Below are 23200 nucleotides of genomic sequence, written 5' to 3' on the forward strand. Positions count from 1 at the left end.
AGTTGAAGCGAGCGTATGGAATGGACAAATGGTTACAAACAAACAAAGAAAAGGGAGAATTGTGTGGGGATTTGGTGTTTGTAAATAAGAAATTGTATATTCCTGAATGTTTAAGACGAGAAATGTTAAGGAAGTACCATGATAACAAGGGTGCGGGTCATCTAGGCCCCACCAGGACTATTAAACTGTTGGCCAAACAATGCTGGTGGCCCGGAATGAGGAAAGACGCCAGGGGATACGTCACGCAGTGTGAATTATGTGCAGAGGGAAAAACACCACCGGGGAAGCCCCAGGGGCTATTGCAGAAGGTGGTGGAGCCCATGAGGCCATGGGAATGCGTAGCCATGGATTTTGTAGGCGAACTACCCCCCAGCAGAGGCCACAGATACATTTGGACAATATTGGACCTATTCTCAAAACAGGCACACTTTGTGGCTCTGCCAAAACTCCCTTCAGCTGAAAAACTTGCTGATTTGTATGTGAAGCATGTATATCGCCTACATGGGTGTCCCGACAAGATAATTAGTGACCGGGGAGTCCAATTTACTGCAAAATTTTGGGGAAAATTCTTACAGCTGTTAGGAGCAGAAAGGAACCTGAGCTCGGCCTTCCATCCCGCGACCAACGGGGGGGTCGAACGTACCCAACAGACACTGTGCCAATTCTTAAGGATGTACACCAATTATAGACAGGATGATTGGGCGGACCTTCTTCCGTTTGCTGAGATGGCTTTTAACGGGGCCGTACACTCGGCCACAGGTCGTGCCCCATTCGAAATAGTATACGGACAGGAGGTGGCACCTTTCCCCAGGCTACCCGAGTGGAAGGAAGGGGAGGGCCAGACCGACGAGGAATGGCCGGCCAAAATCAAGCAAGGGTGGCAAACCGTGGTAGAGGCATTGCGGGAAACACAAAAGAAGTACAAGCTCTTTGCGGATCGGAGGCGCCGAGAGGGGGACAAATTGGGCGAAGGAGATCTGGTTTGGCTGAGCACAAAAAACCTGAAATTGGGGTTCCCATCCAAGAAATTGGCTCCACGCTATATAGGGCCATTCAGGGTAGCAAAAAGAATAAACGAAGTGACCTATGAGCTGAGGCTACCAAAGGACCTAGGAAAGGTACACCCGGTATTCCATTGCAGCCTGTTAAAAAAGTATAAAGGAACTCTGGACAGCGGAGAACAATAGTTGTGTTTAATCTTTTCCTTCCAGGACGAAGGGGAGGAGGACGCCATGTCAGAACCCTGCTACTAGAGCCTGGATGTGGCTCTGAGTTTCAGGGTCACTGACATTGATAAGACACCTGCGTCCCAGGACTCGGAGGAGAAACGGCTGATGGACTTGGCGGGGAATTTGCGCGGGGTTTTACTGAGCGGGAAGAGACTGTTCAAATGAGGGGGAGGGTATATAAAGGAGGGTTGGCCGGAGCCTCCCATTCTTGGCTTTTCTGATGTTCATGTTTCCTACAGTAAAAGTTCCTGGTGATACCACAGAGAGTCTCGTGTGTTCATTCAGGAGCGGCTGTGGTGAGCTGACAGATAACTATGCTGAACATATATTAAAATGTTGGCAATCTGTTTAGTGAATTTTAAATGGAGAGCAAATTAAGTTCCAAAGTAAAAAATCATACTTCTCTAAGAACACTAAATAGGAAATCCTTTTTAAAGTCTTGCACATGCATTTAATGAAGTTTCACTCAAGTATGTGACATAGTTTATCGCAACAAGCTTGTTTAATGGCACAAGTAAGATTTTTATGATTCTCATGAAAACTACACATTTCTTTTTAAAATTCTAATATATTTCTCCTTAGAAAATCTCCAAGAGATGTAATTTAAAAACAGATTTCAGAACATCTAATACACATGTGCTTGTACTGTATTAATATCTTGGCTTGCAGTTCTTCCTTGAACTACTTCAAGCTCAGGGTGTATCTCTACACTGTAAAATTAATACAGTTTAACATCACCTTAACTGCCATGGCTCAATAGTATGCAATCATGGGAGCTATAGGTTGATGAGGCACCAACACTATTTGGCAGAGAGGACTAAAGACTTTGTAAAACAAGACTCCCATGACTCCATAGCATTGGGTCATGGCAGTTAAAGTTTTTTCAAGCTGCATTAATTCTACAGTGTAGGTTAGTGGCTTGCAACCTTTTTTTGACCAGGGACCACTTTGGCCAGGGACCACTCTCCAACATTAGTACCAAAAGGGTTACGAATCAGTTTTTGGTCAACCTTAGATTCGGTTTGATTATTTGGGGTGCTGATTCAGAAAATTGCATTAGATAGACCACATCAGCTCTAGTTTCCGATACAGAACATATGCCATCCAGTAGTCGCCATCTGCACGCCCACAGAAAACCATATTTATTAAACCTCGGCACTATAAGAGGGTTTTGCGAGACCAGTCGCTTTCATTGCAACAGAGTAGTTAACAGTGAGGCTGCGGACCATATTTTACTTCTTGCAGATCACTGGTGGTCAACAGACCACAGGCTGGAAACCACTTGTTTAGATGCACCCTCAAACTGCGATATTATTACAAAAGGAAAGGCTCTTAAACTGAGTTTGGATCAATTGAGTTATTTGAAGGCTAGGCTAATTATTACATCTTTGGTTTCAAATGGTTAAATTTATGCTAAAGTAGACTACACTTCTCAAAAATAATATTACCTTTAACTATGTATGTTAGTGGTTCTATGCTATATTGCCAGACTAAAAACACAAAAGAAGGAACTGCTTACAAGCCAAAGGTGAAAGGATGTAAAGTGGTTGAAGTTGTCCACTTGCATCTAAGCAGCAATGGAACAAGCCTAACAAAAGTGTGTCTTTGCTTACAAGTACACACAGAGAGAGGACATTCAAATTTAAACACAAAAGCAGAGCTCCAAATCTTCAAACAAATGCTCATTCTGAACTGCAAGCAAAAAACAGGTCATACAAATGTTGTTTCTTTACTGACTGTTTAACTGTAGAACCAAAAATGCATTTTGGTAAGCTTGTGTTTTCAGAAGGAAACCACACACAGCTTAAAAACCAAGCTGACCTTTTGGGAAGTAAAGAAAAATGTATTCTGTAGCAAGCCAAGTTATGAACGCCTATAAACTAGGATTTTGATTTCAATGTTAATGTGAATATGTATAACCAGAAATATAACAGTAAGGTGAATCTGGGAACTGAATCAGGTCTTTAAAAACTTGGAAGACCCTGGAATGAAAAGTGTATGTTATATGTGAAGAAAAAGCTTGTTTATGTACTTTTAAATGATTGAACTATCATTTTTCCAAAGGTTCAGGACATGTGAACACTCATTTTAAAAAAAATCACATCAACATGTTAATATATACTTAATTGCAATATTCCTGATGCCATTCTAATATCACCCTCCTTAAATAAGTGATAAAATACTTAGCAAGAAGGACCAGTTTGATTGGCCAACCACTATTCTACAAACCAACTTTGGGATCAACAACATGAAGGTACTCTTTTAGAAAATGTCCCTAGTTCAACATCTGAAAGTGATATTACACATATATATTTGTGAAAAAGATATTTAATAATTTAAAACATATGATGTGGACAAAAAAACCCACAAGCACATAATTTCTATAAAGGCTCTTTCAAGTAGAAAGATCTACTGGTATTAATTTTGTAAGATCCTATTATACTTAACACTGAACTAGAATGCTTATAAGTAAAATGATGTGCTATTCTTTAAAAAACTTGGTAGAAAATTACTGTTTTGTTTCCTTAAAAAAATCTTGAATAGCTCCCTTGGGACGCCATTATAAAGCAATTAGGAGAAGAATTTTTCAAGAAAATACACAATGAATGTAACAAGACAAAGGGTGCCTTATTTCATAATTAGCACATGAATTGTGAAATGAAATGCAAACAGAAAAGGCTGAGCAATCCCCAGGAACCATAAATTAGATCCCCCCCTATCATGAATGTGAATTATCACTTTCATGCAAATGCTAAGAGTAAGTAAGCCAAATTCTCTACACAATACAGCCAAAATGCAACTTCTGCAAGGACTACTGCCTTACTTTGCTCACTTACTCACTGGTACAAAGTTGCTATGAGGTTTCCTTGCACTATTTAAAAAGAGAACTTACCTTCAGTTCCATGAACATAGCATAACATATTCTTCAGTTCATTTACATAACTACTACACATTTTATCAAAAGACTGATGATAGTATCTGGAGTATCTGTTCTCAAGATCCTAAATTACAGCCAGAGGATATACAGTCCTCTCACTGTATCCTTTTGTCCTTTGGCTGGAGACTTCTCTAGCCTAGCCTGGCCCATGTTCATCTCTGCAAACTCTACTGTCCATATACATCGAACATGTCAAAAATTATGCATGAAGAACACAAGCATTTAGGAAAATTAGTCCTGTACAAAGATACGACACAACTGGGCATGGAAATAAAATAGAACTGATTTTCAGTTTGTCTATTGGGCAGCCAAAATTTGGAGTTGCTGAGTTTTCACCACTGAATGGTTCCCCCACCCCCCAAATCTCACATGGATTTTGCAGGAGACACCATCAACAAAAGCCTAGGATTAAGGGGATGTTTCTACTAAAAATGTGGACCTAGTGAACTTATTAGAAAGTGAGGCACAGGCCATAGTCAATACAATAAGGAAGTTTTTAAAAGCTTGCATGGAGCCAGAATGGCAGAAAGACATAGAAAATCAACTCAACAGCAGAAAGATGGTTTAAATTAGGTGTAAAAGCAGTAAATCATTCACATGATAGAACTCAATACACACAAGGATGGAAATAGAAAACAGTTTATTACTATTTTGATTTGGAGATTACATATATTGTTAGTTATGTGTGGCTTTATTTGTATTTTGTTTAATCATAAGCTGCCTTGAGCCTTGGGAATAAAGTGATGTATAAAACAATTGATTGATTAAAATAGTCAGCAACTTGCCCTGCTCCACAGGAATATCTGTCCCTTCCTCTTCATGTTACTTTTTCATAGGCAATCTACAGCAGTATAGGATATGGTAACAGAACTATAAGCAAAGGCATTTAATATGAGTAGCATACACTTAATGCTCAGGTGTCGGCGGTGGCCGGGAGGGCCTTTGCACAATTAAAACTTGTGCACCAGCTGCGACCGTCTCTCGTGAAGTCAGACTTGGCCAAGATGGTCCACGCCTTAGTTACCTCTAGATTGGACTATTGCAACGCACTCTATGTGGGGCAGCCCTTGAAGACTGCCCGGAAACTACAACTGGTCCAGCGATCGGCTGCCAGATAACTAACTGGAGCAACTTACAGAGAGTGGTCAACCCTCCTGTTCAAGGAACTCCACTGGCTTCCAATCATTTTCCGGTTCCAATTCAAGGTGCAGGTTATCACCTGCAAAGCCCTGAACGGTTTGGGACCCACCTACCTTAGTGGTCACGTTTCTCCCTGCGAACCTGAGTGGTCTCTTTGATTGTCGGGGGAGGCCCTCCTCTCGCTCCTATCCCCATCGCAAGCGCGGCTTGTGGGGACGAGGGAGAGGGCCTTCTCCGTGGTGGCCCCTCAGCTCTGGAACTCCCTCCCCAGGGAGATCAGGCAGGCACCTACCCTGGTAGCCTTTAAGAAAGATCTGAAAACCTGGCTCTTCCAGTGTGCTTTCAACAACTGATCATAAGAATTATCTCCTCAGCATTGATATTATCTGGCCTAATGTATTGTTCTTTCTGCCCTTATTTGGCAATTACTCTCCTCGTTTATTCCACCGTGAATTCTCCTTTTTTATTACAGCCCCTTTATCTACCTCATTAGATTTTAATCATGCACTTTTTACACCAATGCCCAGCCTTTTTATTACCTTAACCTGTTACATTGTTTTTATTCAGCAGTTTTACTTACTATTATATTGCTGTTAAATGTTGGTTTGACCTGTGTAATGTTAATGATGTGTTTATTATGAATGTATTTTTATTTTGTTTATTGTGGAAATTTGGGCTTGGCCCCATGTTAGCCGCCCCGAGTCCCTGTGGGAAGATGGAGGCGGGGTATAAAAATAAAATTGTTGTTGTTATTATTATTATTATTATTATTATTATTATTATTATTATTATTATTATGCTTTTCAAATGTGCAGGGGGTTGCAGTCTCACTCAGATAGATCACTTTGAACCTGATCCAACAAATAAATAAATAAATAAATAAATATATATACATACATACAGAGAGAGAGAGAGAGAGAGAGAGAGAGAGAGAGAGAGAGAGAAAACTTATGCTCAAAGTATAAAACTATAAGATGTCTCATATTAAACAGTGAAATTTGGTCACTGTAATTCCATATTCTTAATCTTCCTACCTCCTGACACATCTTCTCAGTCCAGTCCACACATTTATTTCAACATACACATTTCTTTGTGATGCTTCATTTCCAGACAGACTGATGACTATCCCTCATGAAAGTGTTGTTGCATGTATATTGACAATTTGTTCCCTGGGCAGCTGGAATGTTCACAGCACCCAGATAAGCAAGCATCATAACTTCCACAAACACTAATGTGTTGTCAAGATGAAATAAAGTTTAAATATTTCAATTTTCAGCCTCTTTCTTGAAAACTCAGTTATCATCAGTAACATTGGACAATTTTCTCTATTTGTGTTTAACTGACACTGCATATACAAGTGTTATACTAAAACAGTACACTGTTATGCAATCATTCCCTTACGTATTCTCGTATGAGGAAATTTCATCATTTCTTGTGTGATTTTAACTCGTTTCCGACTCATGGTGATTCTAAAGGTTTTCTTGACAAGCCTTGTTCAGAGGTAATTTGTGTTTGCCTTCCTTTGAGGCTGAGAGAGCAATTTACACACTCCCAGTGGTCTATGTGGGCATCCAGTGGGCTTCGATGGCTGGCTGGTCACCAGCCAAAACACCAAACCAAAAGACCATTAGCTCCTCAAATGAAATATGCAGGTTGAGTATCCCTTATTTGAAATTCTTGGAACCAAAAGTGTTTTAGATTTTATGGGGCAAATGGATATATTTTGGAATACTTGAATTTGCATATACTGTACATGCATAATGAGTGGGAATCGGGTCTAAACACAAAATTCATTGATGTTTCCTATAAACCCTTATACACTTAGCCTGAAGGTAATTTTATACAATGTGGGTAATACTTTTGTGCATGAAACCAAGTATGTGTACACTGAATGTTCAGAAAGCAAATCCGTGCGGGTGATTTTGGATTCCAGAATTCCTGATAAGGGATGCTCAACCTGTATTTTATTATGTCTTAACTGATCTGGAACAACGAATGGATAACAGACACATCCCTACAATAAAAGACAACCCTGCTGAGAATGGATGCTTATTTGAAGTAATTTTGGAATACTACACCACAATTTCATTTACAGCATTTTTAAATAACTAATGATCCATATTTCTTCAGAGCCTTTTAATTCACATAGAAGCCCTGGCAGGCTTTAGAAGCATCCTGGAGCTGTGAGAACCTGTTATTTTCAAGTCTTCAAAGTCAGGCATGAAGTATGAGATTCATTCCATCTCTCCCCATGTGTTCACTGCACATGCCAAGGAACTTGGAAGGACCTATCTTTCCCACAGAGGAAAAAATTAGAGACTCTTTCAATCTCAAGTGCTCCACAATGCATGGAAAACAGAGAAATCTTTCAATTACATTGTGTAAACAGAGCTAGGTTATTTCCAGAAATACATAGATCCTGCATACAAAGCAACAGACCAGCTTCATAGATGTAAGTTTGACACCTATGAAGCTGGGATAGGGCTGCAATATTCCCTCCCCATACCACATATCTCAGCTCTTCACAAATTGTTCTTGTACAGGATTCCACTCTGTGGGTGAAATGAATAGGAGCCATACCAAAAGCAAGCAACTGGGGAAACCTACATCACATTGAGATACAGGAGGCAACAAAAAGCAGATGCTCAGGAAGCTAAGTCAGCATGGACAAAACTTCCAAATGTGTTTTGTATTGTTTTCCTCAACCAAACAAGACTGGGGACTTCTTTTTAAAACCAAGTCACAATGTTCAAGTTAAGATTTATATTACATAAATTATTTCATAAATTTAAATATATAAGAGTATATATTTTAAAAACCAACAGACAAACAATCTTACCTTCCTAATTCTTTTGGTTCTACTTCGTAGAAACTGTGAAAGTTCTCTGTCTTTATTTGTGTCTGAAGAGATGCAGGCAATAAGCCTGGAAGGCTTTTGTTCTCAGACTTCCGTCTGGACATCGTCATGCATGGGATCTCCCCAATTCTGGCTACCGATTTTTACCTGTTAAAAAGAGTATTTGTTTAAATACAAATGCCAGATAGTCCTTGGGCACTACTATTCCTAATACCTTTGGTTTATCTGGAATATTAAAAAAAATTATCTCCTATCTTTCTCCCAATAAGGCAGCAGTTGTCAACCTGTGGGTCCCCAGGTGTTTTGGCCTACAACTCCCAGAAATCCCAGCCAACTGTTAGGATTCTGTGAGTTGAAGGCCAAAACATTTGGGGACCCACAGGTTGAGAACCACTGTAATAGGGGGTGCAGACAGATATAGATAATGAAAAACTAAAGCTACTAGGTTTGAAATCTGAAGCGATGCTTTGTATATATATATATTTTAAAACTCACACAGTATGAAAATATTTAAGATTACCATTCATTATATTCATGTATAAATCATAAAACAAACTCCATAGACCTGCATCAACTAATCTATGGGTCCATGTGAGCACTATACTTTAATTTAGCAATAAAGGCACCATTCATGTCTCTAAGTAGAATGGCAACATGCATGAGCTTGGTCCATCTCAAGAGAACCTAAAAGAAGCACCGATATCTTTTACTGTCTCTGCCATGGTGCTACTTCTGGCCCTTTTTGAATGATGACTGGGCAGGGAAATAGTGGCTGCAGCTAGGGGTAGCGCTGGTCCTTTCCCCCTCTTCATGGAACGACTCTCAATTTATCCCTAATTTTGTCCCCAAAACCTGCCTTTAACTTATAAAGGAGATCTATTAGCATGACAGGACTCCCTCCACCTTTCTGCAGCTTCCTATACAACCCAACAGTGTACTATAGAGCATTTCCCAGCCCTCTTGGCTAGGTTTTGAGGGTGTGTACTGCATGCAAAAAATCATTCCCCTCCCTATTCCACCAACAGAAGTAACAAAAACAACAGCCTTTCTTACAGTCAACAGACCCATAGATTAAATATTAAAACACCACACATAAAAACATTTATGTTAAAAATAATCACCATCATACCATTTGAAATATAAATTATTTGCTAGACATATTGGTTACTACAAAATTGCACAATATTAAAAGCACAATTTAATATTTGACTATTCTTTAGAAAAAGTAGATAGTAATAAAATGGAATTATAGGAATTATCACATCAAGAGATGCTTTTCCATCAGCAAGGTGACAGCATTATAATGTAACATGAAAATAGGATATGGTACTCACATACCATATCCCCAGGGCACAGCGGGTTAAAATGCTAAGCTGCTGAACTTGCTGACCAAAAGGCTGGTGGTTCAAATCCGGGGACCTCCCGCTGTTATCTCCAGTTTCTACCAACCTAGCAGTTCAAAAATATGCAAATGTGAGTAGATCAATAGATACTGCTCCAGTAGGAAGGTAACAGCACTCCATGCAGTCATAATGGCCACGTGACTTTGGAGGTGTCTACAGACAACGCTGGCTCTTTGGCTTAGAAATGGAGATGAACACCAACCCACAGAGTCGGAAATGACTAGACTTAATGTCAGGGGGAAAACCTTCACCTTTACCTTTATTCACATTAAAAACGTTTTAAGAACCTTTAAATTATTTTTTGTAACTCCAATACATAACACTACACTGAAACAAGCTATGGGACTTGTTTTTTATTAGTATTTTATTAATTTCTATGCTACTTACCATAGCAAATATCATTTCAAAGCAATATTTTAAGATTTTGTAAAGATTTCAACAATATCGATAAAGGCATACTCCTTTTTAACTTTTAAAATATTTATAGGAACACCAACACAAATAACCAAAGTCCTGAAAATGCTTAAATCAATTAAGTATTTACTTATTAAATATTTTAGTACAGCTAAAATATGAAAAATGAGACATTTAAACAGAAATGTAAAATTTAAGATGACATTATTAAACATTTGGTTTAAATATATTAATTGCACAAATGTTAAATCATATCAACGATTATGGAACTGGAAGATGTAATTTACCAATTCAAAAATCTTTACAAAACCAACACTGGGGGTGGGGAAAGAATTTACCAATCATCTAAATCAGCCATGAGCAAACCCAGGTCTGAGAGCTGGAAGCAGCCCTTTGGGCTCTCTCCTCTGGACGCGGTACCAGCCCTCCCAGTCACACGCAGCTATGCAGGACTCTCCTGAGAGTAAGCCCTCCACTTCGTTGAAGGATATGGCAGGTCGCAGTGTCCTCCAGCAAAGAGTAGCAAAGTGCGGACACACCTGAGAACCACGTGCAGCTGTGTGTTAAACCCTATCCCGCCCACACCAACTGCCCCCCACACCCCCTACGCCAGCCCCTCCCCAGCCAGTCAGCCCCTTTCTAAAATGTTTGTCCATGCCTAATCTAACCTCACATTATTGCAGGTAAGGAATGCCCTCTTAAGGTCAGAATACTGAATACAGTATATTCTCATGTACAAGCAAGTCAACCTCATGGATAAGTAAAGGACAAGTTTGGGAGTCTAATTTGTGAATTCAGATATGACCTGTGGATAAGTCAAGGGTCATTCTGCACAGAGAGGAAAATACCAATGCTGCCTTAGGAGGACAACCACACTTGGGAACTGCTGCAATTTCACCCAAACATTCAAAAAAGCTAGTGTCAGTACCAAAGAAGGGAGGGGATTGGTATTTTTTTAAGGTTCTGCCAAGACAATCTAACTAAGCTCTCAACTTTCACCACTAAAAATATAAAAACAGTAGTTACCTTTTAAAAAAAATAAAAGTGAAGGTTGACGTCGAAATTTGGATAAGTCACCCCAACGTTCTAGACTTATATACGAGTATATGGTTTCCCCACTGCTCTAAGTGAGCAAACTAATGTCTAGAAGAAGTGCCCTAATAATAGTAGAAGTTTTCTTTCCCTTAAAAAAAAAACTCCTCTGGTCTAACCACCCTCCACCTCGAGATTATGTAATAATTTTAAAAACCGATCCCATGATCAACAACCACCCTATGATCAACAACTATGTAATTAAAAGCAGATTAGACAAATAACAAGTCGTACCATTTCACATATTCATAAATTACCTACTATTAAAGAGTGTACAGTGTGATTGGTGTCATCTATAAACTGGCAAATGATTTACGATGGTAATCCCTAACAGACTGGGAAGAGATCCAAAATGTTCTCTCAGTTGTTTAGCCCTGATTTAGCATCATCTGAATACCTTGTCTTTAAAGCCATACCATTTACTAATGCATTTCACTTCCTTCCTGTCACTTCACTTCAAATAGTCCCATAGTAAAACTCATGGATACCTTAAGCAGAAGTTTGGTTAAGTATAACAGGAGCTCTCTAAACAAAGCTCTCTACTTAAGCTCTAATAGTTTAAAATAGTTTTAGATAGTCTTTCTTGTATTTTGCATAAATATAAATGAACAATGTGGTCAAAGTATATAAACTGTAAATTTTTTACACTACCAGTAACTATGACAGAATGTCAGTCAACACACTATAGATTTACCACAAACTCTTCCGGAGAAAAGCAGAAGTCCTACCCTGACGTCTTTTAAGTCTGTATCTTATTGGCATCTCTTATGATTCATGCTGTATGATAGATCTCTATCAATTCCATGTCATATTGTTACGTTGGTGTTTCAAGATAGTAATCATAGAAACTGCAAGTCACTTCGACCACCTTACTACAATGCAGTCTGAGCCCTGCCACATGCATAATAGCAACACCAGAGGCACTCCAAGTGACTGGCTACTGGTCAAAGGACATTTAGTATAATACCAATTCTTTAAAACTTTGTGTTTCAAATACATTACAACTTGTACCCTCAGTTCGCTTCTGACACAATAAATAAATAAATAAATCATAGAAACTACCCATAAAAGCCAGTAAGAAAAAAAATGTGTGGCTAAAGTAATTTCAAAATAAAAATGCTAGAGCTGTTGTATGAAAGAAATGTAAAGACTAAAATAAAATGTATACAGGTTCTAATGTGACCATATAACAATTTGATGAAAAGGCCACAAACAGTTAAACTATTTATTTACATACTACAATTTTAAGACTACAGATTTAAATGTTTTTGTATACGCACACCCTGAACAGCAATTTTATGCAGTAACTATATTTCGGTCATATTTGGACAATACAGTTCTTAAGATAAGTTCAATTCCCTTTGAATGCTAGTTATTTTGACCTAAAAATCTTGAGAGCAGACATATAGAAGCTAGATCTGCAAAGCCATACATCAAATAATCAGTAAGCAGGAATTTTACACTTAAGGTTGTAAGTCTCATGCATTCAGGCTTATTTCCAAGTAAACAGCCACTAGAACAGGTCATTAAAACCTACTGACTCTTGAAATGCATGGGAATTAGGAAATATTTCATATAAAAGCAAAGATTAAAAATGGGAACTATAGTGCTTTAACCTTCAGAAAGAGAATATAAATATATTTTCCTTTAATTCTATTCATTGTTGAGATATGAAACTACTCAAAAGTTACTTAAGGTTATGGATATAGCATTATACATCTGACAAGTGCCACAAATAAAATAATTTCAAGTGTAAAGGTGTAAAGAAAAAAATGAAAAAAATCAATTGGGGAAAAACTGAAATTCTATGGGTCACACAGGAACAAAGAGAAGAAAAGCATTCTCTCTTCTAGAATGGGTGAAATGATTTTAAAACAAGTTTTTAGTCAGCTAAATGGTAGAAACTATGAAATCTACAAGATTTCATAACTATCCCTCTCCATACTATATACATATGCAACACTTAAAATCCAAGATACACTTGTGTGCCTAGTGGGTGCCGCAAACTTCTACAGGGAAAAAAAACAGAAAAGAATGCCCAGATTCAAAAGTTGATCTTTCAAAAACCAATTCAGATCAGACTTATGATGCCCATGCTTTGAAGAAATTGTTTTTTATTTAACTGTGGTTAATTCTGTCTACAATTTATATACTACTTAATGTATTTGATAACACTATTAAAGTGTTCAATATCATCAATGTAAACTTTACCTACCAATGTGTAGCTAACCTAAACTGTCAAAATTCAGCAGTATGAACCTGTTTCTGTCCAAATACAGGCAGTCCCCAAGTTATGAACAAGATAGGTTCTGTAGGTTTAGTTCTTAAGTTGAATTTGTAAGTTGAAACAGGTACTTTTAAAAGTATAACGCCAGCATATATTAGTTTTGGATAGCCTAGGGAAGGGTTTACACCCCTGTGGAATTTTTGCTGTCTGTGCCCCTGTCTAGAAGATTTCCCCTCACTTTCTGTTCCTGTGATAATTGGATTTTGAAAAATTTAGCTTGTTGTGGAAACAAGGATTGGTGAGAAAGCTTCAGTGAAGACACCATGATAACTCTTTCAGGAATGAATTTCCCTTCCAAGGTGTAGATTTCTTTCACTTCCTCTTGTCTCACCTCCGTTCTTAATTAGGTGTTGTTTGTAAGTCGGACGTTTACGACTCGGAGACTGCCTGTAATTAATTTTTATTTTACTTATTACTATGTCGATGATTTTTGTATTCATTTTCCTATATTTCTGAAACTAAGGTTGCTTCGCCTTTGTAGCATGGAGTGCAGTGCAGTAGTATGTAGTTTTCCCTTTAGCACTGAAAAAGTTGCAACCACTCTAAAGGCATGCAAGGTTCAAAACACCACCCCCTCCCCAAAACTGGCATTTTCATGAAATGAAATTCTAATAAGTTTCAGGGTCCCTGGGCTACTTCTAAAAGGAAGTGAAACCTAAGTTGGGTTTGATCTCACTTCCTGTAAATAAAAATCAGAAGACTTCTTCTAGGTCTAACATGCAGCCCAGAAACATGGCAAAATTGCCCCTCTAAGGCATTTGGGAGACTGGAGGGGGTAATAAAGAACTTTATCATAGTGTATGTTTTTGCAAGGAGCACTGCCCAATTCATCCTGGGGAGCTAATGTCCTCCACGCCCTGACAGTCCCCCAATATAGTTTATATTCAATGTTGCTTATATATAGGCAAATACTTTATATTTGATGTGTTGTCGAAGGCCGGGATCACAGGGTTGTTGTATGTTTTCTGGGCTGTATGGCCATGTTCTGGAAGTATTCTCTCCTGACGTTTTGCCCACATCTATGGCAGGCATCCTCAAAGGTTGTGAGGTATGGAGAAACTAAGCCCTCACCCTGGACTTCCCACAGATATATATAAACCTTCCTTGCTTAGTTTCTCCATACCTCACAACCTCTGAGGATGCCTGCCATAGATGTGAGCGAAACGTCAGGAGAGAATACTTCTAGAACATGGCCATACAGCCCGGAAAACATATAACAACTTTATATCTGTACATTTCAGCTATATGTTAAATAGTATAGTTTTATATACTGTATGATTACAAAACATTCTATTATTCTAAAGCAGTAAAATACTTTGAAAAAAGATTTGCTATGAAAATGAAAACTGCATGTATTTCAAATTTTCTCCAATTTGGGAGGAGAGGTTACAACATTTCAAAATTTCCAGAAATTAACACCTCCACTAAATATTTGCACTGATGGCAATGCAACTACACTTTGTGATGCTAACAAATACTAACAAGCAAGACTAGTAATATAATTTCATGTTTCACTATAAAGATAGGATAATCTCTTCTCTTGAACTATGGGTGGAGATGGGATAATGCTTAACTGGCCCTCCTGCCCTTCTTTTTCTATGTAGATAATGCACTAATCTGGTTGAGAAGGAACGAGCCACTATTTCATAAGGTCAGATTTACAGCGGATTTTCCTTAATGTTCCTAGTCCTTCCTGAGGGTTTATAATTTAAGACTGCAATTCTAAACTAACAATTAAGGAGTAAATTCGAATGAACTCTGTGGCAAATGATTTGGGAACACAAAGGAATACTTGAAAATAAAATAACTTTATAATACAGAGTAGGTGGAAGGGTAGTTATGAGGAGGAAATACCATAAATAACCTCTTCCAAAACCAACCCAAAGGGTCTTTTGCAGGCAGTCATGTGCTAAATAATGTCTTACTTAAAAGGTCAGCTTTATCTCCAATTTAGGCAAGGTACATTATGTGGATTCTGTCAGATAAGCCACTTTCTCTTTATTATAAGGTAAAGGTTTCCCCTGACATTAAGTCCAGTCATGTCTGACTCTGGGGGTGGTGCTCATTTCCATTTCTAAGTGGTACCTATTGATCTACTCACATTTGCATGTTTTTGAACTGCTAGGTTGGCAGGAGCTGGGGATAACAGTGGGCGCTCATTCCGCTCCCCGGATTTGAACCTGCGACCTTTTGGTCCGCAAGTTCAGCAGCTCAGCGCTTTAACACACTGAGCCACCAGAGGCCCTACTCTTTATTATATATGGCATATATTCCATCACTCTCGGTTCCCAATTTTGCAAGGCAAGTGATGGCTGCTTTCCAAATAGTTACCCCAGGTTTAATACTAAATCAATGGAAATGGTTTAAGGTTCAATTTAGTGTAGATAAGAGTTCTGGACTGGACTTAGGAGGTCCTGTTTCAAGGCCTCACTTCACCATGAAATTCCCTAGGTAACGTTGGATCACGCCTCCGCTTTCAGACAAACCTCCCTCACAATTTGTTACATGGCTAGAAGATAAGTCCTAATGATATCTTGAGTTCGCCATACAAAATGTGGACATATCCACTCTTACTACTCCTTTCACTTGCCATAGTTTGCATGGTCAGAGGAGAGAGGAAGGAAAAGGAACCTCTTGGGGTTGACAGTGGCCATCTTGCAGAATGATGGGGCTCAGCAGGTGACTAACAATGCCAACCCCTGTCCTACTGGTGGCCCACAAAGAGGTTTCATTTAGTGTCAAAAGCATTGCATAACAAATACGTTTTAAAATGATGGGAAAAAAGGAAATCACAAGCAACTAAATAGTTTTAGACCAAAAGCGGGCAACAGCAACTGCATTGTCTATAGCAGGGGTCCTCAAACTTTTAAGGCAGAGGGCCGGTCCACAATTCTTCAGACTGTTGAGGGGCCGAATTATCATTTGAAAAAAAAAAACGAACAAATTCTTATGGACACTGCACATATCTTATTTGTAGTGCAAAACAACAATAACAATGAAAGACCAATACAATATTTAAAAATGAAAATAATTTTAACCAACATAAACCTATCAGGATTTCAATAGGAAGTGTGGGCCTGTTTCTTGCCAATGAGATAGTCAGGTTAATTAGGATTGTTGTTGTTGTGTGTCTTCAAGTCATTTCAGACTTTGGGTGAGCCTAAGTCCAAAGTTATTTATTTATTCATTTACTACATTTATTTACTACATTTATATCCCACCCTTCTCACCCCGAAGGGAACTCAGAGCAGCTGTATGTACATACAATATATTATATTATTAGCATAGCACAATATTAGCATTATATATTACTATATTGAACTATACCACTATACTGTAATATATGTAATATATAACATACTACCTGTGCCCGGCCACGCGTTGCTGTGGCGAAGTATGTGGTATGGGAAATAAAGTACTGAGGAATTGGTGGTAGTTAAGGTAAAGGGTCCCCTGGGCTGAGTGGGTTGCTAGGAGACCAAGTGAGCGGAGCTTAGCCCTCTAACTGGCAGCAACTGGATAAAAACAATGATTCCTCTCCCTCTAATTAGGGCTTGATTTTTCTTTTCTTTTTGTTGTATCAACCTAGAGGCATGGATGTGGGGTTGTGCTGTCAATTTTCGAGGTTGTGGGGTGTTTACTTTTGTTGTTTTGTCTGCTGCCGTGATGCCATCACTCTTTTATATATATATAGATAATTAATATTATTATATGGTATTATTATTAGTATTATAATGTATAAAATGATGATATTATTATCAATATCATATGTATATACAATATATTATATTATTAAAACTGATATAAAATATTATATTATAAATGAGGGCGGGGGCCAGGTAAATGACCTTGGAGGGCCGCATCCGGCCCCCGGGCCTTAGTTTGGGGACCCCTGGTCTATAGCTTTAAACAACACCTCCTCTGTACATGAGGCAGGACATTGTGGGCAAGCATACATATGCGGAGTTGTTTGTTCTGCTCCACAGTCACACAAGGTGGAGGATTCCTCCAGGTAGTGCCACCTTGCCAAGTTATCTTTAGATCTGCCCACTCCGCTTCTGAGTTGTTTAGGGACTTCACAAAGAGATGAGACAAAGTGGAATCAGTGGAATCTGCTTTAAGTGAGTCAATAGAAATAAAAACCGCACAAATTGATACACCACGTGATATGCTATTACTATTTTTAAGATATCACTTTTATAGGAGAGTCAGACTAATTTTCATTATGAGCCACATTAGCCTCATGGTTTCCTTCAATGGACCGTTGAATGCATGGACAGAGGGCTAACTATATATATATATAACATAGTGGTCAGTGCTCTTTAGTTTTTACCCAGTTCCCTCAGATGTTATTGAATGAGACAACTCCCATCACTTTTGATTACACTATGTAACACAACTTTTGTTCCTGTGTTAAAAATGTCACTTCCTATTTGGTTCTATCACAAAAACATAGAAAAAGTTTACTAAACTGCAAAAAATGTTGATTTTGAAAGACAAACTCCAGCACATTTTGCTATAGTTTTTCAATGAATATCTCACTGAGTCTCAACCAACTGAACATGGTTTGCGGCAACCACAAAAACAAAGTTTCTGGAATAGAACTACTTTCAAACTACTTTCAAAGTAAATAGCAAAAGTAAAGGTTTCCCCCTGACATTAAGTCTAGCCATATCTGACTCTGGGGGTTGGTGTTCATCTCCATTTCTAAGCCAAAGAGCAGACGTTGTCCGTAGAGGCCTCCAAGGTCATGTGGCCGGCATGACTGCCGTTACCTTCCCACTGTAGCGGTACCTATGGATCTACTCACATTGGCATGTTTTTGAACTGCTAGGTTGGCAGAAGCTGGGGCTAACAGTGGGAGTTCACCCCACTCCCCGGATTCAGATAGCCAATCTTTTGGTCAGCAAGTTCAGCAGCTCAGCGGTTTAACCCACTGTAACACCAGGGGTTCCTTCAAAGTAAGTACTGCACAATTAAACAGGAAATAACACTTTTAAACCAGGAACAGATTTTTTTTCCACATTTTGTTACAAGGTGTTATCTGCCTGGAGGACTGGGGATAATAGAAATGGCAACTCAAGGGCACTTGGGGAAAGGTTAAAAGACATTTTAAAGTCAGACATCATATCCACAAGCCTTGTATCTAAATCCAAACACCACTCTCCTGACTAAACAGAACAAACTCCAGCCTTCCAGGTGCCCCTGTATCAAAGCTCCCATCAGTTCTACTGATTAGCAATACAGAAGTTGAAGTCCAGCATCTGGAGGGCAACAGAAAATGACATGGAGGGCTGGATTTGGCCAAGCGGTCTTGCACTTGAGAGGTGCAGTTTATGCACTTAGAATCACAGAATCTTTCAGTTGTTGTTTCTGCCATAGATTTCTGGACAACCAACCACTCCACTATCCTACAATACATCTTGACTTCATTAACCCCACAGAGGAAAGTGCTTGCTGTATGACAATGCCGTCACATGATTACATACACCAAAGGCAGCAAAGAGAAGCGTCCAACAAGTCCAAAGAAGTGGAAGCAAAACATGATGGAGGAGGCAGCAATCTTGGAACTATTTTCGCAGCATCTGCAGGCATGATGCCCGGGGTTAGGCAAGGATAAAGACGAAGCCAATCCTTTGGGAGAAACAAAAGCTTCTCCGGCAAAAACAAAAATCCGGGCACCTGCAACCCTGGGGCCCGTGAGACAAGGGGACTGCACCCGTCCCACGAGTTTAGCTTTCTTTTTTCCCCCCCGTGTGACACACATCCTGTGAGCCAGAAGAGCTCTCTTCCTGAAGGAGGGAGCTGCCAACGTCACAGCCCATTTCATGCTCCATCGCCCGGTTCCCAACTTGCTTCAATGGTTGAATTTTTGAGTGTAAAGTGTAAAGAATAAAAGAACCCCCCACCACCACTCAAAAGTTTACTTTGAATCAAAGGGCCCTTCCACATAGCCATATATAACCCACAATATCAAGGCAGATAACCCACAATATCTACTTTGAACTGGGACCCCTTCCACACAGCTCGGGCAATGTGGACTCATATATTCCAGTTTAAAGCAGAAAACCTGGGATCAGATCCTGGGACATGGGGCCTGTCTGGAAGGGCCCTCAGATAACCAAGTTCAAAGCAGATATTGTGGATTATCTGCCTTGATTTTGTGGGTTATATATGGCAGTGCAGAAGGGCCCTGAGTCCACACTGCCATATAATCTAGTTCAGTGTGGATGGTATTGAATTGAATATTATTGTTATTGGCATTAAATGTTTGCCAATATCTATTGTAAACCACCCTGAGTCCCCTCGGGCAGGAAATAAAGTTTTATTATCATCATTATCATTATATTGTTTACATGGATCTTTTAACAGATTCTATTTTAACAGAAGGTATTTTATCCAATTTATAAACCTGATTTATGTAATGTTATTCTTGTTTTCATGTTGATGTATTTTATTTTACGTAATATGTAATTTATGTATGGCATCTTGGTGTGCTATTTTGTAAGCCGCTCGAGTCCCAATGGGAGATGATGGCAGGGCATAAATAAAGTTTTATTTATTTATTTATGATACTGAACAAGATTAGTATACAGCAAATAAGATTACTATGCTGGCTGTTGTATTGGATCAGACATCAGACACTTTCCAAGTGTTTAGGACAATGTGATGTATCGACGAATAATGCGGGCAGATCCGAGTAGGGTGGCCTTTTGCAGCTGACAGATGTAATTTTGTCAGCGCTGATTGTTTTTAAGTGCTGGCCAAGGTCTTTAGGTACTACATGCAGTGTGCAGATCAACAATGGGACCATCTTTACTGGCTTGTGCCAGAGTCTTTGCAGTTCAGTCTTTAAATCCTTATATCGTATCAACGTTTCCACTATTATTATTTATTCATTTCTATCCTGCTTTACTCCCATGGGTGGGATTCAAAGCGGTGTACAACATATAAAATTCATGCAAATGCATCCAACCACAATACATAATCAGTTAAAACATATCACACATAAAACATCACATTTATTCCTACTATACACAGATTTTGTCCCTCGGCCCAACTCTGAATATGTCCAAGGCACTGGTCAGTTGTTGGATTATTGAAGTATGATGTTCGATGTTTTTATATATTTTATGTATTAATTTTGGAATGTAATTTTATGGTCTGTATCATTGTATTTTTAGGGCTTGATCCCCATGTAAGCCACCCCAAGTCCCTTCGGGGAGATGGGGCAGGATATAAGAATAAAGTTATTATCATTATTATTGTTATTACTATTATTATAGCCTGATATAAAAAAACCCAATTAACATATCAAATAAAACAATTAAAAAAACTTTACATTTATTATACAGTTGTGTGGAAGGGACCCTGATTGCCACTCAGGGAAGTAAGAATCCAGAGGCGAGAGAAACTCCTCCGTCGGATTGCACCAGGGGTGCGTCTACAATTCAGAGTTAATGCGCTTTGAGACCACTTTATGGAAATACGACGACGCCATGGGATGCAGGTTTGACAAGATCTTTAGAAGCCTAATGCCTCACAATTCCCCTGATTCCATAGCACTGGAACCATGGCAGCTGAAGTAGTCTCAAAGCGCATTGATTCCGCAGTGTGGATGTTCCCTAGGAAGAAAATCGCAATCCCAATGGTCCTGATAGGAGTTGTAGTCCAACCCTGGGAAAGCAGAGAAGAAAGGCTGTCGCTGTCTAGACGGCGGAGTGAATGCGGTGTGACACGACTTCTACCGCGATGGCAGCACGGGAGCCGAACAGGGACATTGGGGCCAACCCGCAAGATTGCCATGGCAACCAATCATGGCAGCTCAAGCGGCGCTGCATTCCGCCACCCATCCACAAGGAAGCCCTCGCGCAAGCAACATCCACTCACCTGCTCCTCTTCTTCCCTCGTCTTCAACACCGGTGTAGCGCCTCCTCCTCCACTTCGTCTTCCTCTTTTTTTGTTTGCTCTTTTCCGCCCTTTCTTCGTCTTCTTCTCTGACCGACTCACTCCCTTATTTCCAAAGCAGCGGCCTTTTCCTTTACTTCTGTTTCTTTTTTATCCGCCGACCACAAACTCGCCCCCTCCCCTCCTTTCTCGCCGGCACAAGCGCCGTCAGTTTTCCTCTCTTCCCTTCAGCCGCGCTCGTGCCCGCCGCTCGCTCGCGCACGCGCCCGCCTCACTGCCTGCCGCTCCTCACCGTTGGCGTTTGAAAAGTGCCCAGCCGGTTTGTGTGGCTGTTTAGAACGCCGGCAGCGCAATCCCGCCCCTTTCTGCGGCCGAACAGCCAATCAGCGCTGGTCACCCGACGGAGGAGGAGGAGAGAATGAATATGTTTCTCTCCCTTCCCCCTTGCTTTTCTCATTACCCTCGTCCTTTTTGAGTGGCAGGTACGCTCAGCCAATCGTTTTCCGGAAATGAGCCAAAGGCAGGGCAAATCGACCTTTGAAGGGCCTCATTGGGCAACGGGAAAGAAGTGACAGGAGGCGGGGATAGAAGTAGGAGGCAAAGCTCAGCTTAACCCACAATGGTGGGGGAGGGTTGCGTGAGAAGTAGCTGTCTTGATGTGTTGTCCAAGGCTGCATGGACATGTTCCGGAAGCATTCTCTCTTGACGTTTCGCCTGCATCTGCGGCAAGCATTCTCAGAGGTTATGAGGTCTGTTGGAAACTAGACAAGGGAGGTTTATATATCTGTGGAAGGTCCAAAGTGGGAGAAAGAACTCTTGTCTGTTGGAGACAAGTGTGAACGTTGCAATTGGCCACCTTGATTAGCACTGAATGGCCATGCAACTTCAAAGCCTGGCTGCTTCCTGCCTGGGGGAATCCGTTGTTGGGAGGAGTTAGCTGGCCCTGATTGTTTCTTGTCTTGATTTCCCCTGTCTTCTGAGTGTCGTTCATTATTTACTGTCCTAATTTTAGAGGTTTTTTTAAAATACTGGTAGCCAGTTAACACCTCCCAACAAAGGATTCTCCCAGGCAGGAAGCAGCCAGGCTTTGAAGCTGCAAGGCTATTCAACCTTTGTGGAGTTGGGCTAAATAGAGTGGCTGCCAAGCACTGTCTCTAACCTGAATTATAGCTGTAAATCTATAAAGTCATCCCTCAATAAACTTAGGAAGCAGCCAGACTTTGAAGCTGCAAGGCTATTCAACCTTTGTGGAGCTGAGCTAAATAGAGTGGCTGCCAAGCACTGTCTCTAACCTGAATTATAGCTGTAAATCTATAAAGTCATCCCTCAATAAACTTAGGAAGCAGCCAGACTTTGAAGCTGCAAGGCTATTCAACCTTTGTGGAGCTGGGCTAAATAGAGTGCCAAGCACTGTCTCTAACCTGAATTATAGCTGTAAATCTATAAAGTCATCCCTCAATAAACTTAGGAAGCAGCCAGGCTTTGAAGCTGCAAGGCTATTGAATGTTAATCAAGCTGGCCATTTGCAACATTCACACCTGCCTCCAACAGACAAGAGTTCTTTCTCCCGCCCTGGACCTTCCACAGATATATAAATCCCACTTGACTACTTTCCAACAAACCTCACAACCTCCGAGGATGCCTGCCATAGATGTGGACGAAACGTCAGGAGAGAATACTTCTGGAACATGGCCATACAGCCCGGAAAACTTACAGCAACCCAATAGGTGTCATTTTTTTTCCAGAGGAAAAAGTAACATTCTTTTGGATAACATCTCCCAGAAGGGAATGAAAGGTGTTGCAGTCCAAGAAAGTACCTTTTCCAAGTGTTGAATAATTATAATAATGAAAACTTGGGCTCAAACTGTCAACCAAAGTCACTGAAAGGTGTGCCTTTCTCACAACTGGCCCAAGGATTCACCTTTGGCATTC

At 39.9% G+C, this 23200-nt stretch overlaps 1 protein-coding gene across 2 annotated transcripts in view; it reads right to left on the reverse strand.

The window, feature by feature from the left end:
* The window catches only part of stk17b (serine/threonine kinase 17b), a 41657-nt gene extending 20057 nt beyond the window's left edge, over positions 1–21600 (reverse strand). The window contains exons 1-3 of one of the 2 annotated variants that reach the window (XM_062964091.1): positions 21251–21600; positions 9503–9613; positions 8147–8311 (exon numbers count right to left, since the gene is read on the reverse strand). In XM_062964091.1, coding sequence (XP_062820161.1) covers positions 8147–8274 — 128 coding nt within the window. In that variant the 5' untranslated portion in view covers positions 8275–8311; positions 9503–9613; positions 21251–21600. The remainder of the gene's footprint in view (positions 1–8146; positions 8312–9502; positions 9614–21250) is intronic. The other variant, XM_003225057.4, reaches the window with a different exon arrangement.
* Positions 21601–23200: the final 1600 nt, after the last annotated feature.

Source organism: Anolis carolinensis, chromosome 1 (assembly GCF_035594765.1).
Source record: "Anolis carolinensis isolate JA03-04 chromosome 1, rAnoCar3.1.pri, whole genome shotgun sequence".
NCBI classification, from domain to species: domain Eukaryota; kingdom Metazoa; phylum Chordata; class Lepidosauria; order Squamata; family Dactyloidae; genus Anolis; species Anolis carolinensis.